General features: G+C 42.1%; 1 protein-coding gene across 1 annotated transcript in view; it reads left to right on the plus strand.

Annotated features, from left to right (window-relative positions):
• Positions 1–19,483, plus strand: part of LOC120567698 — a 51,018-nt gene that overhangs the window by 18,337 nt on the left and 13,198 nt on the right. Inside the window, exons 23-35 of the mRNA XM_039814666.1 lie at positions 365–430; positions 537–608; positions 757–819; positions 1,326–1,397; positions 9,162–9,218; positions 10,202–10,273; positions 10,521–10,583; positions 10,910–10,972; positions 14,408–14,479; positions 14,692–14,731; positions 14,972–15,023; positions 15,687–16,101; positions 18,742–19,383. Coding sequence (XP_039670600.1) covers positions 365–430; positions 537–608; positions 757–819; positions 1,326–1,397; positions 9,162–9,218; positions 10,202–10,273; positions 10,521–10,583; positions 10,910–10,972; positions 14,408–14,479; positions 14,692–14,731; positions 14,972–15,023; positions 15,687–16,101; positions 18,742–19,383 — 1,749 coding nt within the window. The remainder of the gene's footprint in view (positions 1–364; positions 431–536; positions 609–756; positions 820–1,325; positions 1,398–9,161; positions 9,219–10,201; positions 10,274–10,520; positions 10,584–10,909; positions 10,973–14,407; positions 14,480–14,691; positions 14,732–14,971; positions 15,024–15,686; positions 16,102–18,741; positions 19,384–19,483) is intronic.

Genomic DNA, 19,483 nt, shown 5'->3' on the forward strand with positions numbered 1-19,483 from the left:
TAGAAGTAAATACGCAAAAAGTGTAGGAAAATAATATTTCTCTTTGAAATGTAGCAGAGTAGAAGTAGAAAGTGGCATGAAAGAAAAGACTCAAGTAAAGTACAAGTACCTCAAATTTGTACTTGAGTAAATGTACTTAGTTACATTCCACCACTGACTGTGATATTTACTATGGCACATCACAGATGTAGTTTTCACTTACACTGTGTCTGTGTTGAATGTTTTCAGGAGAAAAGTATTTTCAGTGGCATGTTTAAGAAGATTCATAAACCAGCAGATGGAACTACAACACAAAGTTTACATTATATCACACAATTTCTCTGGACTTTTTATTGGAGTTTTATTTTCTGTTTTCTGTGTTTAGGAATCAAACGAAGATAAGGAGTTATCTGCCAGCTGGGAAAATCTGTTAGAAGCAAACACATACAAGGTACAAATGTTGTCCGACGATCACAATCTCAGCCTGTTGTTTTTTATTTTGCTGTTGGTAGAGTAATTATTTTAATATTAACGTGTGAATGTTTCTTATGTTTCAGGAGAAAACTGGAGGACTGGCAGGGATCTTCAAGAGGTCTTACAAACCAGCTGCGCGCTCGATTGCTAATGAGGTGACCAAATCCACTCTTTTTATTTTTTCCGATGGTGATGTGTGTGGTTACCCGCTGTTTAGTAGTCTGTAAAAGCTCTTTTGCCATTTTTAAGATAATCCTTTTGTGGTAAAAGTTTAAACCAACCAGATTGCTTTCTGTTTTCCAGGATCCTCTCAGTGACACATTGGAGCTGTCCGCCAGCTGTGGCAGCCTCGCAGAAACTGCAGAGGTGAGAGCTACTCCGAGTCTGTGGATGCACTCTGCAACTTGCTGAGCAACAATAAGAGTACTTTCATGAACATATTTTTGGTCAGCAAACATCTGAATACTTTTAAGATGATGATCCCACTCAGAAATGCAATGCCACACATCAAATCTAGTGAAAGAAAGGCTTGCACACCAACGTCCACTGACATTTTTTACATATTTAAGCTAAGCTTTCTTCTTTCTATTGTGGACAAATCTTTAACAAAAGGAAATCCCAGAGCATTTGACCTAAGTGTGCAGAGCCTTCCTTTCTTAATATCTTCTGCCAGCAAAGATTTTAAATTGATTTTAAATGCTATTATTTACAGTTTTATATTTACATCTGAGTAGGTTTTGGGCCCTGCCTTCATCTTTCCGTTTTATGAGAGGTTTTCCCAACAACCTCACCCAAAAGTTTGGGTGGTAATAACTCATAACACTGACATTTTAAAGTAAGTGAATTCATTTTTTATTTTTTTTATTTTAAAGGATAATCTTTCAGCAGTTGGTGAATTGTCGAATAGTAACGATAATCTTTCTGAAGCTACAAGCACCACGAATGTGAGTCTTGATGTATAGTTATTAATTATTGTGTTGGATTGTATCAGCATATTTGGCTTTGTTGAGGCTATCCTAAGCCTCGGTATGGATGACATGGTATTCTCAACACGTAGCAAAAGATCTTGAGTCCAGGCATTGATTATCGTTGGGTGGTGTTCCCGTTCATTATAAAAGTAGAAAAGGAGGTATTTCACATAAAATAGTACTTCACCCAGCGTGGTTAATTAATAAAGTGCGGTGACTTGCTGTCTATAGAATGGGTTCGGAACAGCTTACGGTAAGAACTGTGTGTTCCCCGCCATCCACACCTTGCCCTCACTGATTGCCACACCTGCAGATATATCCAATTCAGAGTGACACACTACACCCAATGCAATACTCCCCCAAGTGGCTAAAATAAATATAAACTAACTTAACCTAACCAAAAAGGTGAATATAAATGGCTCCTACACCCCGCCCCATAATTGTGAATATTTACTTTAACCACAATTACCCCAATTTTTTATTTAAATTAAAGGAGCCATTTGTGCAAAGTTAATCTAAATAAAATCATCTTCCTTTCTTGAGCCTAGGAGATCTATAATCAAATCATCTAATCAGGTCATCTATAGCACTTCAGCTTCCATCAAAAAGGCAGATCTGGTACAGGCCGGGTCCAGCTGACCCGTTTTTGTGTTCAGCTGAACTGAGCGGACAAAGCGCTTCTTATCGGGGTAGCGGCCTGTATAATTCTTCCCATCAACCAGGACCCCGTGGAGCGCTACGGGATCCATTACGGACCACAATGTCTCCAATGGAAAAGTTTCTTTTGGGTCGTCGCCACTTCTGTCTCTCCTGGAGTAGTGCGGTATTCCCTCACCCAGCGCTTCCCAAAGAGGTCAGATAAAATGCGCACTTGCCTCCATCTTCTCTTCATGTACAGGTCATCCTTACAAAAGAGCCCAGGAGGAAGAGTGTGGCTTTGATTTTAAGAGCAGAATATGATTGGGTGTAAGCGCTCAAGGTCATTCACATCATCAGAGGCCTTTGTGATGGGACGACTATTGAGAATGGCTTCAACTTCACAAAGAATAGTGTGAAACCCTTCATCATCCAGTGTTTGGAGTCTAAGCGTGGAAAAGAGGAGATCCTTTCACAAAAGGCGTAATAAGACGCTCCCAAACTCCCCATGGTGAGACCCGGCTGGAGGGTTAAAGGACCATGTTAGACCATTCTGCAGCAAAACATGTTGAATCTTCTGGTGGTCTAACTCAGCGATGGCGTTCCCTTAACTCCCTCTCAGCTCCTATGAAGTTGGTGCCATTATCTGATGTCAGGTGTATCACCTGACCTCGCACATAAAACCAAGCGAATAGCATTTATGCATGAGTCAGTGTCTAAAGCATAGGCAATTTCGAGATGAACTGCCCTTCTCGCCATGCAGGTAAAGAGACCGCGCTTCACTCTGCCTCGACCTTTCTTCACCTCCACTGGCCCAAAGTAATCAACCCCACATTTGTGAAGGCAGGTAAGTCTGGCACAACTCTCTCTACTGGTAGGTCAGCCATTTCTCTGTTCCCCATCTTTCCTTGGAGGCGTGACACACTACACATTCAGAGATAACCTTCCTGCAGGCAGAATTGGCATGAGTAATCCAGTATTGCTTCCTGAGAGAAGAGAGCATGTGATTTCTACCTGCATGAACCAGTTGTTGATGGATATGCTTCAGGAGGAGTTTGGACACATGTTGCTCTTTGGAAAGAATGATCGGATGTTTTTCCACTTCAGGCATGGCAGCCCTACCAAGTCTTCCCCCACCCGCAACAATCCGTCCTCCAACACTGGGTCCAGCTTGTAGATGTCGCTGTTTCGTTTGACAGATCCTCCGTCTTTCAAAACCGCAATCTCATCAGAAAACCTCTTTCTTGTGGGGAAAAACAGATGATGGCACCTTCTGACCTCTCAAGGTCACCTGTTGTCAACAACTTTCCACGGGCGAAATGTTTCCCCTTGCATCTCCGGCATGAAGATGGTCGCTTTCTTGGCTTCCATTGTCATGGCCAAGAACCTGTCTCCGCGAACAAGGTTAGAAGCACGTCTTTAAGTCTAAGCATCCATGCCACAGACGTTCTCAGCTTCTTAAAATCTGAAAAGTGGCTTAAAAACACTTTTGTTGCATTAACTGGGCTTGGGAGACAAAGGCATTCACCAGTAGGTTTTTCTTCACCTCTGGGTCATCCAAAGGAATCAAAGGTTGTTCAATGATGGTCTTAGGCCATTCCACTTCCCCCCCTCAAGAGAAATTCTGGTCCCTTCAGCCACCGCTTGTTGCAAAGAATTCTTCAGCCCTTAGCCCCTGGATGCCTCATCTGCTGGATTCAATCTTGAGCCAATGTGTCTCCACTGTGCAACATCTGTTTCGTTTCTAATTACAGCCCCCTATTCGCACAGCAAACGTATGAAACCTCCTAGTCTCGTTTCCAATATACTTTAAAACAGTTGTGCTGTCTGTCCAGAATATTGATGGGTGTAAATCCAGCTGCAACTCCCTTCTTCAGCATCTTGTCCACCCGGCAGCCAGGACAGCAGCAGTCAGCTCAACGCGCGGAATTGTTGTTTGTTTTAAAGCGAGACAAGGCGAGGCCCTCGGCCTTTCCCAAAATAAAGGCAATACTGACTTGGTTTCTCGCATTCTCCATCCTGAGGTATGATGCAGTTCCGTAGCCATACTCACTAGCATCAGAGAAGTGATGCAGCTGCAAATGAGTAGGTGTGCTAAAATCTTTTGGCTTGATGCACCGATCCACTCTAAGCTCAGTGATGTGATGGAGATTAGCCAGCCATTTGGACCACTGCTCAGAGAAGACAAAGGGGTATACTGGCATCCCAGCCGATGTTAAGCCTGCACATCTCCTGCAGCATCCTTTTAACAGACAAAGTAAATGGTGCAGAAAGCCCAAAGGGTCGTAGATAGATGACCCCACAGACAATATGCCACGTCTTGTATGTGGGCGCTCTTCTATGGCTACCCTAAAGGTCAGGACGTCTGCATCTATGCACCAATGAAGACCAAGAGCTGTTTCAACAGGACTTTCCCTTTGATCCAGGTTAAACCCCTTGGTGGTCTTAGAACGCTGTGACTCAGGAATACTGGCCAAGACTTCACTGCTGTTACTTGTCCACTTCAACAGATGGAATCCTCCCTTCACACAGGCTTCAGTCAATTCATGCACCATTTTTATAGCTTTGGCCTCCGATGATACAGACTTTAGACAATCATCCATGTAGAAGTTTTGAAGTATTGTATTCAGAACACTAGGTTCAAAACTGTCTCTGTAGTCTTGCACAATTCTCCTCAGTGCATAATTCGCACAACTGGGCGAAGACACAGCCCCAAAGAGGTGAACTCTCATCCTGTATTGCATGGGAGTTTGTCTTGTATTGCCATCAGAATACCACAAAAAGCGTAAAAAGTCTCTGTGCTCTGGAGACACCCGCACCTGATGGAACATGGCTTGGATGTCTGCCATCAATGCTACAGGTTCCTGTCTAAACCCCGTGAAGTACGCCAAGTAAGGTGCTTGTGAGGTAAGGCCCTGCAAGAGCTGTGAATTCAATGAAATGCCTTTAAACACAGCAGCACAGTCAAATACAACTCTAAGGGTTTTCTTTTTTGGATGGTATACCCCATGATGGGGAATATACCACACCTTGCCGTCAGCTCGCTTCAACTGCTGATGTGGTACAAGCTCAGCATAACCTTTTTCGATGACTTCGGAGAGAAAAGCTGTATACTCTTGATGATAATCTTTATTCCTCTTGAACTTCCTGTGAAGACTCAAGAGACGCTGCTCTGCAATGCTGTAGTTATTTGGCATGACGACATCTTTAGCTTTAAAAGGCAAGTCAAAGCAGTAGTGTCCTTCATCAATCTGCATTGAAGACTCCATTATTTTCATGAACCTTTGATCCTCTCTGGAAGGACACACGTCATCTGATCTTTCATTGAAATCCTGATTGTATTGGGCAACCAATAAGTCCTGTAGTTTAACAACTGAGATCCTATTGGCAGTGACAGCAGGATGGCCAAACTTGCGCACTTTCGCCCCCTCTCAGCGGACCATTCCGACCCATCCCAATAGAGTCCTGACAGCATATGGTCCCTTCGCCTTGGCTATTTATTATTTCCCATGGTTCCATGAGCTTCGGCGCATTAGTGCCTATCAGCAATTCCACCTCTGCCTCAAGACTGGAAACCTTAATGCCGTCAAGGTATTTCCATCCCTGTAGGTCCTGTTGAGTGAGAATGTTTTTTCTACTCACAGGCATGGTCTTCTGAGTATAGACTTCCGGTAAGTCCAAGAAGTTTTCCTCATCCAATCCAGAAACCTCAAGACCACTAAGCAAGAATGTGTCTACAGACCTCGCTGCGAGTCGCGAAGAGGAGAATGCCAGTCTTGACTCCTGAAAAGATTCATTTTTCTCATGAGATGTTGGGTACAGAATGAAGCTGAACTCCCAGGGTCTAGAAAGGCATAGGTATTCACAATTGTGCTCCCAGACTTGGCCTTCACCTGTACAGGCACAATGGAGAGAACACATTCATCACTTCCGGCCCCAATATGGCCACATGTCTCCAATGACACAAGTGCATTATTGACTGACACTTCCTGTGGTTTAGCTTTAGATTCAATGTGTAGGATAGTTGGATGTTTATATTTACATATATCACATATCAAAGGCTTGTCACATTCCCTACTCATATGACCTTTCTTCAAACAGCTGAAACAAACTCTACCTACTTTCAGCGCATCCAATTTCTCCCTGTGTGTCATCTCTTCAATCTGTGAACATTTCTCCACTGAATGCTGGCTCTTACACACACAGCATAACTCTTCGCTGTTCCTCTGTGAAGCTGGCCCTCTGCGCTGTTGGTGCCAAGCTGATGATGAGGTTGATCCTAAAACAGTATTAATGGCAGCAACCGTAGCTTGGCCTCTTCCAATATATCTGCTCTTAGGTTTAGAAGAAGGGTCTGGTTGCGTGCCCCCTGTAGGTCACCAAAGAGAGGATCAGACAGAATCTTAACCTGACGCTCAATGAAGGCCACAAAGTCTGGGAACATGGCTCTGTAACCCACGGCTCCTGTAGCTCCCAGGCTACAAACCTCCATTTTTCCCCTCAATTTATAGGGCAACTTCATCATTATCAGGCGAAGATTAGATGGCACGTTCATCTCCTCCATATGCTGTAAATCTTCCATGACATTACAACAGTCCCTTAAAAAAATTGAAAAGGACTGCAGAGCGTTAATATCATCAACCCCCATAGTTGGCCACTCCATAGCCTTCTCCATATAAGCTACAGAAATTTTTATTTCATTTCCAAAGTATTCTTTCAATAGATTCTTTGCTCTCTCATAGCCCTGCCCAGGAGCCATGTTATAGCAACTCCGAACCAGTTCTCTTGGCCTCCTTTGGTGTATTGCTTGAGATAATACAGGCATTCTTGTTTATCTGTAGTTCTCTTTTCAATAGCTTGCTCGAAGGCTCTAATAAAGGCAGCATATTTAAGTGGATCACCATCAAACTCTGGAACTATTCGTGAGGAAGAGAGGCTATGGCTTGATTCTAAACCAGCTGAGCAGTGATGTTAGTTTGCTGTTGTATAAGGTCATACAAAATAGAGTGTTGAACATTGTCGAGAGAGGAATGCGACTGTGATTGCATACATGTGCTCCGTTGTGAAGTCAGTGGCTGGAATCCTGCTGTTGAAGCATTGGTGAGTCTGGATCCAGAGCCGTTTCCCTGTACTTCAAAGTCATGCATGTGGGTAGGCTGACTCCCTTGTAAGATCGAAGGCTGAAGTCCTGCTGGTGCAATTTTAATAGGTCCGGGTCCGGGGACATTCCCCTGCACTTCAAACTTATGAGAGGATGGTGCATATGATGCTGAAGACAAAGGGTTATTAGACCTTACTGAAGACTGGGCTTGTGGAATGTATGGCCTTCCTTTGGGCCGTTACAGCCAATGGCAGAGAATGGTCCTGTTGGAAAGCAACAGTTTTAGGAAGTTGCAAAACAGGAGCTGTGTTCAAATAACTTGATGTTTGTGATTTCGTGAAACACGAAGATAGGCATTCATGGCATCTTCTCCGTTATCCTCTTCATACTCATCTTCATCATCACCTACATTTTCAAACACAGACAATTTAGCTGTAACAGCAGCCAACTTGGCCTCAACCTCTAGCTGTTCCCTTTTTTCTTTTCAACTTTGCCTTTTCAATTTGAAGGGCTTCTTCTTCAGCGTCAATGTCATGTATTTTTTTAGCAAAGCAACTGCAGACTGTAAAAGTGCAGCCCTTTCAGCCTTTGCCTTTAAACATGCAGAAATAACACTAGAAGTCTTTGAATGGACAGAAAAGTGATCTCCATGTTTTGACCCTTTACTTGAAACATTGGAAATACTATCTTCAGGCTTTATGTCATAATTTGTTATAGACAGCACATCAAAATTCTCACTGTCCTTTGCGGCAGCATCAGCTAACCATTGCTTCACATCATTCTCGAAGGTATTAACTTCCTTTGTTTTTGTACAAGCCAGCATTGTTGCTTCGTATTTAAGGGTCTGGCATAGGCATTTCCAGCAAAGTAGTTTGAGTTTCTAAAGCCTCATTGCACAGTGTGGTATATTTACTTATCCATTTCTTCACGTCAGACACAGTTTGAAACGTAATTTTCCCAGAAAGAACCTCATTAATCCTTTGCTTAATTTTATTAGCTTGCATAAATTGGGATCTCCGATTTTTTTGCAGATTTTCAAACAAAATTGCACATCCCTTAGCTGTTAATTTCTTTGTGCGCTTCCCAGAATCATCAACAAGAAAACTAGACTTATCAGGAATATTATTTTGCCTGTAACCACAGAAGCAGTCTTAGACTTGTTGGGCAAGTTTTCTTCCTCTGCACTCATCTTTGTGCGTTTAATGCGCTTTGTCACGTTCAAAGCGCTCTTCCCCCCCTTTTATTTTTTTATTTATTTATTTTTTTTTTAACAGCACTGAAACAGTCTTTTCTTCAGTTCCATCGGCAGAGATTATGAAAATGTACCCACCAGCTTTCCGTGGTTGCGGTCTGCAGTGCACTGGTTGACGTGAGGACTTACAGGTGTTTCAATTAAAGCTTCCAGGCTCCAAGACAGGTAATCCAACGAAACGGGTAATCCTTTCCATATCCAAACATCGTGGTCAACAGAAGATATTTTTACGATCCCATCCAATTCAGAAGCGTATCAAACGATCAGGACGCTCCTGTCCAATTCAGAAGCGTATCCAAACGAAGAGGAATAAGTTCTTACGTTGTTGAGGCTATCCTAAGCCTCGGTATGGATGACATGTAGTATCACACGTAGCAAGAGAAGATCTTGAGTCCAGGCATTGATTATCGTTGGGTGGTGTTCCCGTTTATTATAAAAGTAGAAAAGGAGGTATTTCACATAAAATAGTACTTCACCCAGCGTGGTTAATTAATAAAGTGCGGTGACTTGCTGTCTATAGAATGGGTGATCACAGCTACGGTAAGAACTGTGTGTTCCCCGCCATCCACACCTTGCCCTCACTGATTGCCACACCTGCAGATATATCCAATTCAGAGTGACATACCACACCCAATGCAATACTCCCCCAAGTGGCTAAAATAAATATAAACTAACTTAACCTAACCAAAAAAGGTGAATATAAATGGCTCCTACAGGCTTTTTTAAGTGAATGTTTTATTTTTTTTTTTAGGAGAAAAAAAGAGGGTTGGCTGGAACTTTTAGGAGGACGCCCAAAACAGAACAACAGGTACAATATTATCAGCACCGAAAGGCATGAAATGTATTTTTACATACACTTCACATAGAATCAGTAGTAGAGGGAACAATAGTAGTTAGATTTAGTATCATTGTGGTAGTAGTCGCACATAGCCAGACCTTTCTCCACAGTGCTGTGTCAGTGCTGGAGTATGGTCTTTTAAGTAAGCTTATTATTCTGGGATATGGAGGAAAAAAAACACTCTGGGTTCTTTGTTGAATTCTTTGGACCAATCACAATTGTCCTGGGCGGCGCTAAGACCCGGATGCAGCAACGGTGCCCTTCATAGAAAATCATAGCGGAGATAGAGCAAGGCACGTGCCGGATGTCAGGCTTTATCCCAGCACTGTACAGAAGCCAGACTATAGTGGTAGTAACCTAAAGATAAGTAGGGTTAATCAGGAATACAGTTTTGATTTAGATACTTTTCCAATCTGTACATTTGAGATTGAACCAATGAAGTAACTGAAGAAATACAAAACAAAAAAATAGATCTGGGCGATATGGAAAAACTCAAATATCACAATATTTTTGACCAAATACATCGATGGCGATATTGTAGGGTTGTCTATTGGTATTTCACAAAATATTTACACAATAAGAGTTTTGATAAATAATCAAACCAATATTGTGGATATAATGACTAAGTGGGTAAAGGCAAATAATAAAACAGGTAGAACAGTCTGGTAAGTTCAGAAAATCACATCACTTTACTGTAACGCAGCCTTTAAACCAGAAAAGACAACACTTGTGTCGTATCACGATATTACGATATCCAAAATTTAAGACGATATCTAGCCTCATACGTATATATCGATGCCGATAGACTATCAATATATAGCCCAGCCCTACAAAAAACTATTTAAAATGCTAACAATATGTATGAACACAAAGAGTTAGCATTGCGAGACGATCCATTCCTGGATAATGTGTCTGTGCAGCTGTTTAGCATTTATCTCTGCCTTCTTTTGCAGGAAAGCGAGGATATGGAGGCAGCGGAAGGAGGCCGGCTGAGACGCAGGAGAACCATCAGCAAGAAAAGACGAGTGAGTTGTTGTTCGCTTTACAGAAACATCCAGAGACGTGACGGAGAGTCGCAGGAGCAAGAACCAAAGTGTATTTCAACAGCTATACCACTCGGTGGTTTATCTTAATACAGTTTATAACACTTCAACAGTGACAGGAGCTGAACTGTGATCATTCTTCTCTTGCTTCTCCAGTTTGAGCTCTTAACTTTGATGTTAAAGTACTTTTCTCTTTGACGACCTCGTCTTTTCTTGTTATGTTTCTCAGGTGGTGTCATTCCGAGTCAAGAAAACTCTTCCCAAAATACAGAAGCTTGATCTACCTTCACAGGTTTGTACTCATCTCCTCTAGTTGTTCCACAGTTACAACTCACTTAGCTGTTTTGCACCCTGCTCCTGCTCTTTAACGATGTTACCCCAGAGAGATCTAAAACTTAGTACACATATGGATGTTAACACTGAGAAATAAACTAAAGTCTTAAGGATCAGTCCAAGAGGTTCATAAGAAGTTGTGCTGGGTAATTTCTTTTGTTCTATCTCTAAAACATGCTTCGTCCTCCTTTTAAATTGATATTTCCTTTAATTGTTTACTGGTTTCATTAATAATGTGTTAACGTTCTTTTTAATGACAGGAATTGTTGTTTTCTTCCTCCACAGAGTTCAGACAAGATGCCTCTTTTTGAGGAGGCTGTAGAGCTGCAGGAGCTGAACCGAGCACAGGTTAGCATGATGATTGAGTAGGGTTCACAAATGTCAAATCCAAAGAATCCAACCAAGCAGTTGTGTAGTCTATTTTCTTGTAGTGAGTATACTGTGATTTTCCCCTCCTAGCCTCATACTCATACTGGCATGTCCCAGAGCGACGCACTGTGATGTTTCCATATACAGTGCCTTGCGAAAGTATTCGGCCCCCTTGAACGTTTCGACCTTTTGCCACATTTCAGGCCTCAAACATAAAGATATAAAACTGTAATTTTTTGTGAAGAATCAACAACAAGTGGGTCCCAATTATGAAGTGGAACGAAATTCATTGGCTATTTCAAACTTTTTTAACAAATAAAAAACTGAAAAAGTGGGCGTGCAAAATTATTCAGCCCCTTTACTTTCAGTGCAGCAAACTCTCTCAGAAGTTCAGTGAGGATCTCTGAATGATCCAATGTTGACCTAAATGACTAATGATGATAAATAGAATCCACCTGTGTGTAATCAAGTCTCCGTATAAATGCACCTGCTCTGTGATAGTCTCAGAGGTCCGTTTAAAGCGGCCAGAGAGCATCATGAAGAACAAGGAACACACCAGGCAGGTCCGAGATACTGTTGTGGAGAAGTTTAAAAGCCCCGTTGGTTGATACAAAAAAGATTTCCCAAGCTTTAAACATCCCAAGGAGCACTGTGCAAGCGATAATATTGAAATGGAAGGAGTATCAGACCACTGCAAAATCTACGAAGCCCCGGCCGTCCCTCTAAACTTTCAGCTCATACAATGAGAAGACTGATCAGAGATGCAGCCAAGAGGCCCATGATCACTCTGGATGAACTGCAGAGATCTACAGCTGAGGTGGGAGACTCTGTCCATAGGACAACAATCAGTCGTATACTGCACAAATCTGGCCTTTATGGAAGAGTGGCAAGAAGAAAGCCATTTCTTAAAGATATCCATAAAAGTGTCGTTTAAAGATGCCAAAAGCCACCTGGGAGACACACCAAACATGTGGAAGAAGGTGCTGTGGTCAGATGAAACCAAAATCGAACTTTTGGCAACAATGCAAAACGTTATGTTTGGCGTAAAAGCAACACAGCTCATCACCCTGAACACACCATCCCCACTGTCAAACATGGTGGTGGCAGCATCATGGTTTGGGCCTGCTTTTCTTCAGCAGGGACAGGGAAGATGGTTAAAATTGATGGGAAGATGGATGGAGCCAAATACAGGACCATTCTGGAAGAAAACCTGATGGAGTCTGCAAAAGACCTGAGACTGGGACGGAGATTTGTCTTCCAACAAGACAATGATCCAAAAAAAAAAGCAAAACAAAAGCAAATCTACAATGGAATGGTTCACAAATAAACATATCCAGGTGTTAGAATGGCCAAGTCAAAGTCCAGACCTGAATCCAATCGAGAATCTGTGGAAAGAACTGAAAACTGCTGTTCACAAACGCCTCTCCATCCAACCTCACTGAGCTCGAGCTGTTTTGCAAGGAGGAATGGGCAAAAATGTCAGTCTCTCGATGTGCCAAAACTGATAGAGACATACCCCAAGCGACTTACAGCTGTAATCGCAGCAAAAGGTGGCGCTACAAAGTATTAACTTAAGGGGGCTGAATAATTTTGCACGCCCAATATTTCAGTTTTTTATTTGTTTAAAAGGTTTGAAATATCCAATAAATTTCGTTCCACTTCATGATTGTGTCCCACTTGTTGTTGATTCTTCACAAAAAATTACAGTTTTATATCTTTATGTTTGAGGCCTGAAATGTGGCAAAAGGTCGAAAAGTTAAAGGGGGCCGAATACTTTCGCAAGGCACTGTACAAACTGTACACGGACAACAGACGTTTCAGTATTGATGGCATTTATTTAAAGCCCTGGAAAAACAACACTTAAAGTTGAGAACAGATGAGACAGATTTAACTTTTTGAGAAACGCAACCAAACCTGAACACAAATTACACAAATTAGCCATTTAATCGACACCCCTACACTGACGCACAAAACCATGACCAATATTTAGCATCATCATACTAGTTTTGTATCTATTAGTAATAACATCTGCTGAACAGGGCCTACATTTACTCAAAAGTATTTAATAAACTGTTTACAATCTTCAAAACCATGGCTAACAAATGCATAAAAAGCAGACGAAAAGAGAAAAAAGCTCTACTCTTTCTATTTTAGTTAATTATCTGACCATTGATAACTAACATTACCATATAGTAATTTAATTGTGTAAAGTAATGCACATTTAAGATTTAAGAATTTACTCTAATTTGCATAGTCATTGACCTTATGAATTTTCATTGCTTATATCAGCTTTACATGTGTGCTAACTTTCTGTCCCTCCACTCTAACCAAGGATGCCTGTTTTTAAACTCTCCAGCCCGACTTTCAGTCCACAATGCTGGCCAGGAGTTCTCACTTCTCACTATCTCTCTCATCATCTCAAACAAGGAAATATAAACGTATTCTGTTTACTGCTTTACTCAGACGACACACACACAGGCACACACACACACACACACACACACACACACACACACACACACTATTATATAAGCTACTCGCACTTATCAGGTAACAGTAACGTTGTCGAACTTTTGGGCTGGTTTTTTGTAACGGTAAAGTTAACCATCGGGTCATCATGATCTGTGGCAGCTGCAGTGTCACCCGACGCGGCAGTAGCTTCAGGGACGGACTTTTGAAAACACAGTGAAATAGTGTTATTTGGGTCTGTTTACGTTTCATATCTCGTTACTTTAAAACTTTGTTCAAACTCTACCTAGTTGCAAGAAAGGAAAGACCACGCAAAGAATGCAACTTGTTGTTGCTTAGTAACGTTAAGTGACATCACGTCAGATCCAGGGCACGGCCACGGAAGCCCCAAAGGTCCAAATGTCAGTGCTTCACAACACAGACGGGGTGAATTTATGAATGAAAATGAACGTTCGGTCAAAAAACGATGTTGTTACGTATCATCGTGCTTTTGTAAGTGGGTATACGGAAATCCTTGACTTTTCCTAGTGGGTATATGGCATATACCTGCGTATCATGTAGACTACACCACTGCAACCAAGCCTAAATCTTAACTAAACATCTATTTTTGTGAACGGTTTAGCCAGTTCGTCATGCTGCTTTGAAATCAACTGAAAAAGCAAAGTCAGTCTTTGGTTGATAAAATTAAATCTGGTACATTAAGTAAAATGTATTTACTCTAAATAAAACTGGAACAAGAGTGTCTGAAGATTCAGAAACACACACACACACACGCCAATTGTAACCTTTTAAACTAAAGACAAGAGCCAGATGTTGGGGTTTTTCACCAGTGGGAGAAAGAATTAACAGACATACAGAGAGAATGGTAGTGACCGCAGTTTCAGATACCAAGCCTTTAAACTGAATATTGTGTCACAGAGTTGTGTTGTTGTGTTTGTTTTCCAGGAGAGCACAGTAGAGGTCCAAACTTTGGAGATGGCAGCTTACCCTACAGAAGACAACCCTCTGGAATCTGAGGTCGGTTTGTTTGGGCCGCTTTTACACACGCTTCGGTTTGGTTCATTTGTTCCTTTGGTAGTACCCAGAGAAAGTTAAAAGTTCAATGCATCTCAGTTTTAAATACTTTGGGAAAAACCCTGTACTCACATGCTGATACACATACATGTTTCCATTCCAAAAGCTTTCGATAAAAAATATACATATATATTGATAAATGTCTCTGTTTTCAGGAAAATGATGATTTGATGGAGTGGTGGAACACAGTCAAAGGTCAGTATGATTGTCTATTCACACACACACACACACACACACACACACACACACACACACACACACACACACACACACACACACACACACACACACACACACACACACACACACACACACACACACACAGAGACACACACACACACACATACACACACACAATGAATATTTCTTTTAATGTAAAAGAACTCAACACTAGCAACCAGTATTAATTGTTTTAATTCTGCTGCCGGTTTCTAGGATGGGCAGAGTGGAACGAGACGTCTAATTTTCACGAGGATGATGGGCAAATGTAAGCGTAGTTTCTTAATTTTAATCATTTTTCATTCAAATTTAGCCACAAGATGTTATTTTGGCACTCTGGGGATATTTTAGGATATTGTTTCATTTCTATTTCCTTATCCAGGATGTCCATCAGATCTATAGCAAGCCCCCTCACTTAAACCAGGAAGCTCGACTCATAATAGGCAAGAGTCAATTTTAGCAAAAACTAAATTTTCTAAACTGACCTAAATTATCTAACCTATTAATCCATCCAACAATTTTCTGCTGCTTGTCCAGGTCCAGCTTCTGGTAATATCATTAATTATATTATCAGTAATTATTGTTATAAACTGTGGGGAAGCAATGAAAATGAATGTGATTTAATAATAAATAATTCTAGACCACATCGTGCCTACTGGTTTTCCATCATACATTCATCTTTTAAGCCAATATGATTGTGGAATAGCCAGGTATTAAATTGCATTGTGTTTGATATTAAAAAAACTTAAAAAGAATATTTAAATAATATTTTAAAAGTCCATGTTTTGCCTTGTCCACCTATAGATGTCACTTGGGACACATGCGCGTAGGAAATTGCTATTTCTTAGACCTACAAGCATCTAGCTTTAAACTTACTAAATACATCATCTGGTGAGTTTCAAGCCTTCACAGCTCTCTTGGGTCTCTGCAGGTCGATGGAGCAGGCAGCTGACCGTGTCTACATGGCAGCCCGTCTCTTTGTGCGTCTTTTCAACAAGCGGGGGGCGTCCTTACAGCGTGGCATCCTGGAGCTTTTGGCTCTGGCAGACGCTGCCGATGACTTCCACAAAAAAACGGTGAAAGCCGCTGTGGGTGGAGGGGTGGCCAGTGTTGCTGGCAGCCTGACAACAATCACGGGGCTCATTCTGGCGCCTTTCACCTTTGGCGCCTCTATTATCGTCACGGCGGTGGGGATCAGTGTGGCGACGGCGGGCAGCATCACCTCAGCAACAGCCAACATCACAGATACAGTTCACTCTAACATGGACCGTAAGAAGCTGGAGAAGATGATCCAGGGCTACCAGGAGGAGATCAGCGACATCAGGGAGTGTTTGGAGTTTGTGCAGGTGAGGAAATGTTTGAGTTTGTACTTAAATAATAAGACACAACGTGCCCAACTCACAATTAACCAGCACAACCTGCAACCAACACAACAAATACATCCCAACAGGGGGAGCCACAGCCTTTCCAGACACAGTCAGGGTCTCACATGTAGGATACTAAACTAAAACATTGTATTTAGACCTGTAACAATTATTACATCATTGTCTAATTGACAATTCATTTGACATAATCACCGTTTCTTTGTTTACCCACATTAATTGCTAACATTAATTTAGGTTAGTGTTAGTTGTTGGCACTTGACCCTATACACATTCATAGCAACAAAAATGACAAGGGGGGAAAATAGTTAGAAAATATGTTTTATGATAATTAAGAGATACAGTGACACAGCATGGCAACAGCATGTCGTGTTGCAGTGTCTTGGCTTGGATTTCTGGGATCTCAGTTCACACTATTTCCCAGATATTCTCAAACATAACCTAACAAATATAAACGGGTCAGAATATTAAAATGTAGATTATTTTATTTAGCGTTTGTCATAATGTGATTGGTTATGTCGCTGTCAGTCCCCTGCTCCATATCCTATCCACCAATGGACCTTTTTCACAGCAGACATGTTGACTTAATAGGAAAAGCACAGCTGAAATTGATAACCTTAACGATGGCTCAATTCCATCAAGTGTCCCAGTAAGTTATTTCAGTGAGTCAGCATGCACAATACCAGGGCCTCTCCTAAGTGGAATGCAGCCATCATTAATGGTTTTGAATACACCTGTGCTTTTCCTACTATGACATGTCAACATGTCCGCCGTGAAAAAGGTCTATCACAGCGTCTCTTGGGTGAAAACGCCTCCCTCCCCCCCACAGTGCGTGCATGTGCGTTAGGTAATCAGAGTGAGAATTAAATGGACAGATTTGTTATTAAAAAAGCAAACCTAATGATGCAAGTGCATCAACTACATCCACCACCAGTGCAGCGAGTTCTTAATTTCCCACGAAGCTGATCGCAGTTGATACCCCAGAATCGGTTACTGTGCGCTGGATACAGAGTACCACGAGCTGCCGGTCGTGGTGCTCCGTCAGGTCAGCGGTAGTTGGTGGTCAGTTAATCTTCTCATCTCCAATCCTATCTGTATTTGTGAGAAGTGGCGCTGTCCTGAGTTGAAACTTTACGGCTTTATTATCAAGTTAATAGTGTGTTTGTGTCGGCCGCTGTCCGTTTCCTAAGGTTCTGAAATGCAAACATTTTTTGACTTTTTTTTTTTTTTTAAAGGGCATGCGCCCGTGAGCACCCAAGGAGGAAAACATAAATCGGCGCCTATGGAAGAAGACATTGTGCTTCTATATTTACCTGACAGAGAACATTGCAGAATCAGAATGTAATCACAAAATATCACAATTAAAATGTGGAGTAATCAGACATTAACGTCATGGACTCATGGCAGTGCGCTACCCACCCTGCCCGTTATGAGAGCTAATCAGCACATATCTGCGATCATCAACCACCAGAACCGGACAGTGTGTGTGTGTGTGTGTGTGTGTGCGTGCGTGCGCAGAGAGAGAGAGAGAGAGAGAGAGAGAGAGAGAGAGAGAGAGAGAGAGAGAGAGAGAGAGAGTTATCTCGTGTTGGATCGTTAACGAATTTAACATTTCAGCAGAGGTGTTCATTTCCATACAGGTTTAGTGGCTTGACGGTTAACGGTAAAGTAGGGGATTTGATTTGCAGGGGGGATTTTGGCGACTTAATTAACCCGACCCAGGGTGAGTCTGATGAAATCTGATGTAGGCTATATGCCAGGTTCAGCTCTGAGATTTTCTTGCATTGCACAGCGCTCTGAAGGAATAATCTCTGAGATTAGGCTATGTTATGTTCTCCCAGCTCACAGCAATTTAATACAATAGCAGGAAAAGAGTCAGAGGCGCTGATGTGCAGGTTACCTTCCCCCCCAAAAACGGACACACAAACAGATACGTCTCGCTTTATAAGATAGATTGCCTGTAAGTGACATCACGCTCTGCCTGCACTTGTTGTAGATGGTTGTGCTTTGCATGTGTGGGATTCTGAAACATCCTTAAATTCGGGAATTGTCGTTTGTTTATTCAAAGTAAAGACAGTCCAAAGTAGTGTTACTTTGCACACATTTTAGCTGCCAAAGCTCTGCTGCTCTCTCTCTCTCTCTCTGTCTCTGGTCCTGCTCACTGCTCACTCAGTGAGCACAGGGGGAGTGGCCAGCGGCTAATGCGGCAAAAGCCAATGTGTGCTTCTTTTACCTACCTTATCCAAACAACGTCAAACTTGGCACTGCACTTACTCGTGCCCATAGCAAGATACCTGTCAAGTTTGAAATCCATCGGACGTTCCTGCAATTATAGATAGATGTTCAACCGGCGTGTATCAATGCATTATATTATATATTAATAACGCGTTATGTAATAAAACGTTAAAATGTAATGAATTGCAGTGCAAGTCAGGCTACGGCGTAGGGCCTATATCTACGTGAAGCTACGTGTACCTCCCGCGTAGATTTAACGCAGAACCATGATTCAGGACTTAGTAGTACCCCTACAAATGTATTTATTAATAAAAGATATCTCCTTTCTGACTCATATCCTACTTTTTTTTGTCTCTGTGGCTCTTGTAGGCAGGTATGGACACCCTGCAGGAGTGGGACTTTGAGAAATACTCAAAGAGCGTCACCAAAAAGGCTATGAACCACAACCTCCGGCATGTGATGAAGGAGGGCGGCATGGCCGGAAAAGCCCTGTTGGTCAACACAAACAAACTGGTCAGCACTGTGCAGGTTTTAGGCGCTGCAGGCGGTGTTGCCAAAGCCGCCCAGGCCATCAGCATCACCACAGGGGTGATATCAGCGCTCTTCCTGGCTCTGGATATTTTCTTCCTCGCCAAAGACTCCCACAAGCTCCGCAAGGGCGCCAAGACCAAGTTCGCCACCAAGATCAGGGAGGTGTGCAAAGAACTCCAGGACGGCCTCCTGGAGCTGAACAAGGTGAAGACGCAGCTGCAGAAGACCATGGACGGCATTGAGGTGGAGGAGGTGGAGGTGGAGGAGGAAGAGGAGGTGGAGGAGGAAGTCGAAGACGATCCCAGGAAGCTGGCTGAGCTGGAGCAGGAACTGGACCTACTGGAGGAGCAACTGGACAGGAAGGTTGAGGAAGAGCAGAAGAGTAAAGATATGGGGAAGGAACATTTGAAAAGTAAGAAGAAAAAGAAGGAGAAGAGCGTGAAGGAAAAGAAGGACCAAGAGGAGATGGCAGATAAGGATGCAAAAAAAAAGAAAGAAAAAAAAAAAAAAAAAGAAGGAGAGGGGGAAAAAAAAAAAAAAAAAAAAAAAAAAAAAAAAAAAAAAAAAAAAAAAAAAAAAA

The sequence above is a fragment of the Perca fluviatilis genome, chromosome 11, assembly GCF_010015445.1.
Source record: "Perca fluviatilis chromosome 11, GENO_Pfluv_1.0, whole genome shotgun sequence".
Classification (NCBI taxonomy): domain Eukaryota; kingdom Metazoa; phylum Chordata; class Actinopteri; order Perciformes; family Percidae; genus Perca; species Perca fluviatilis.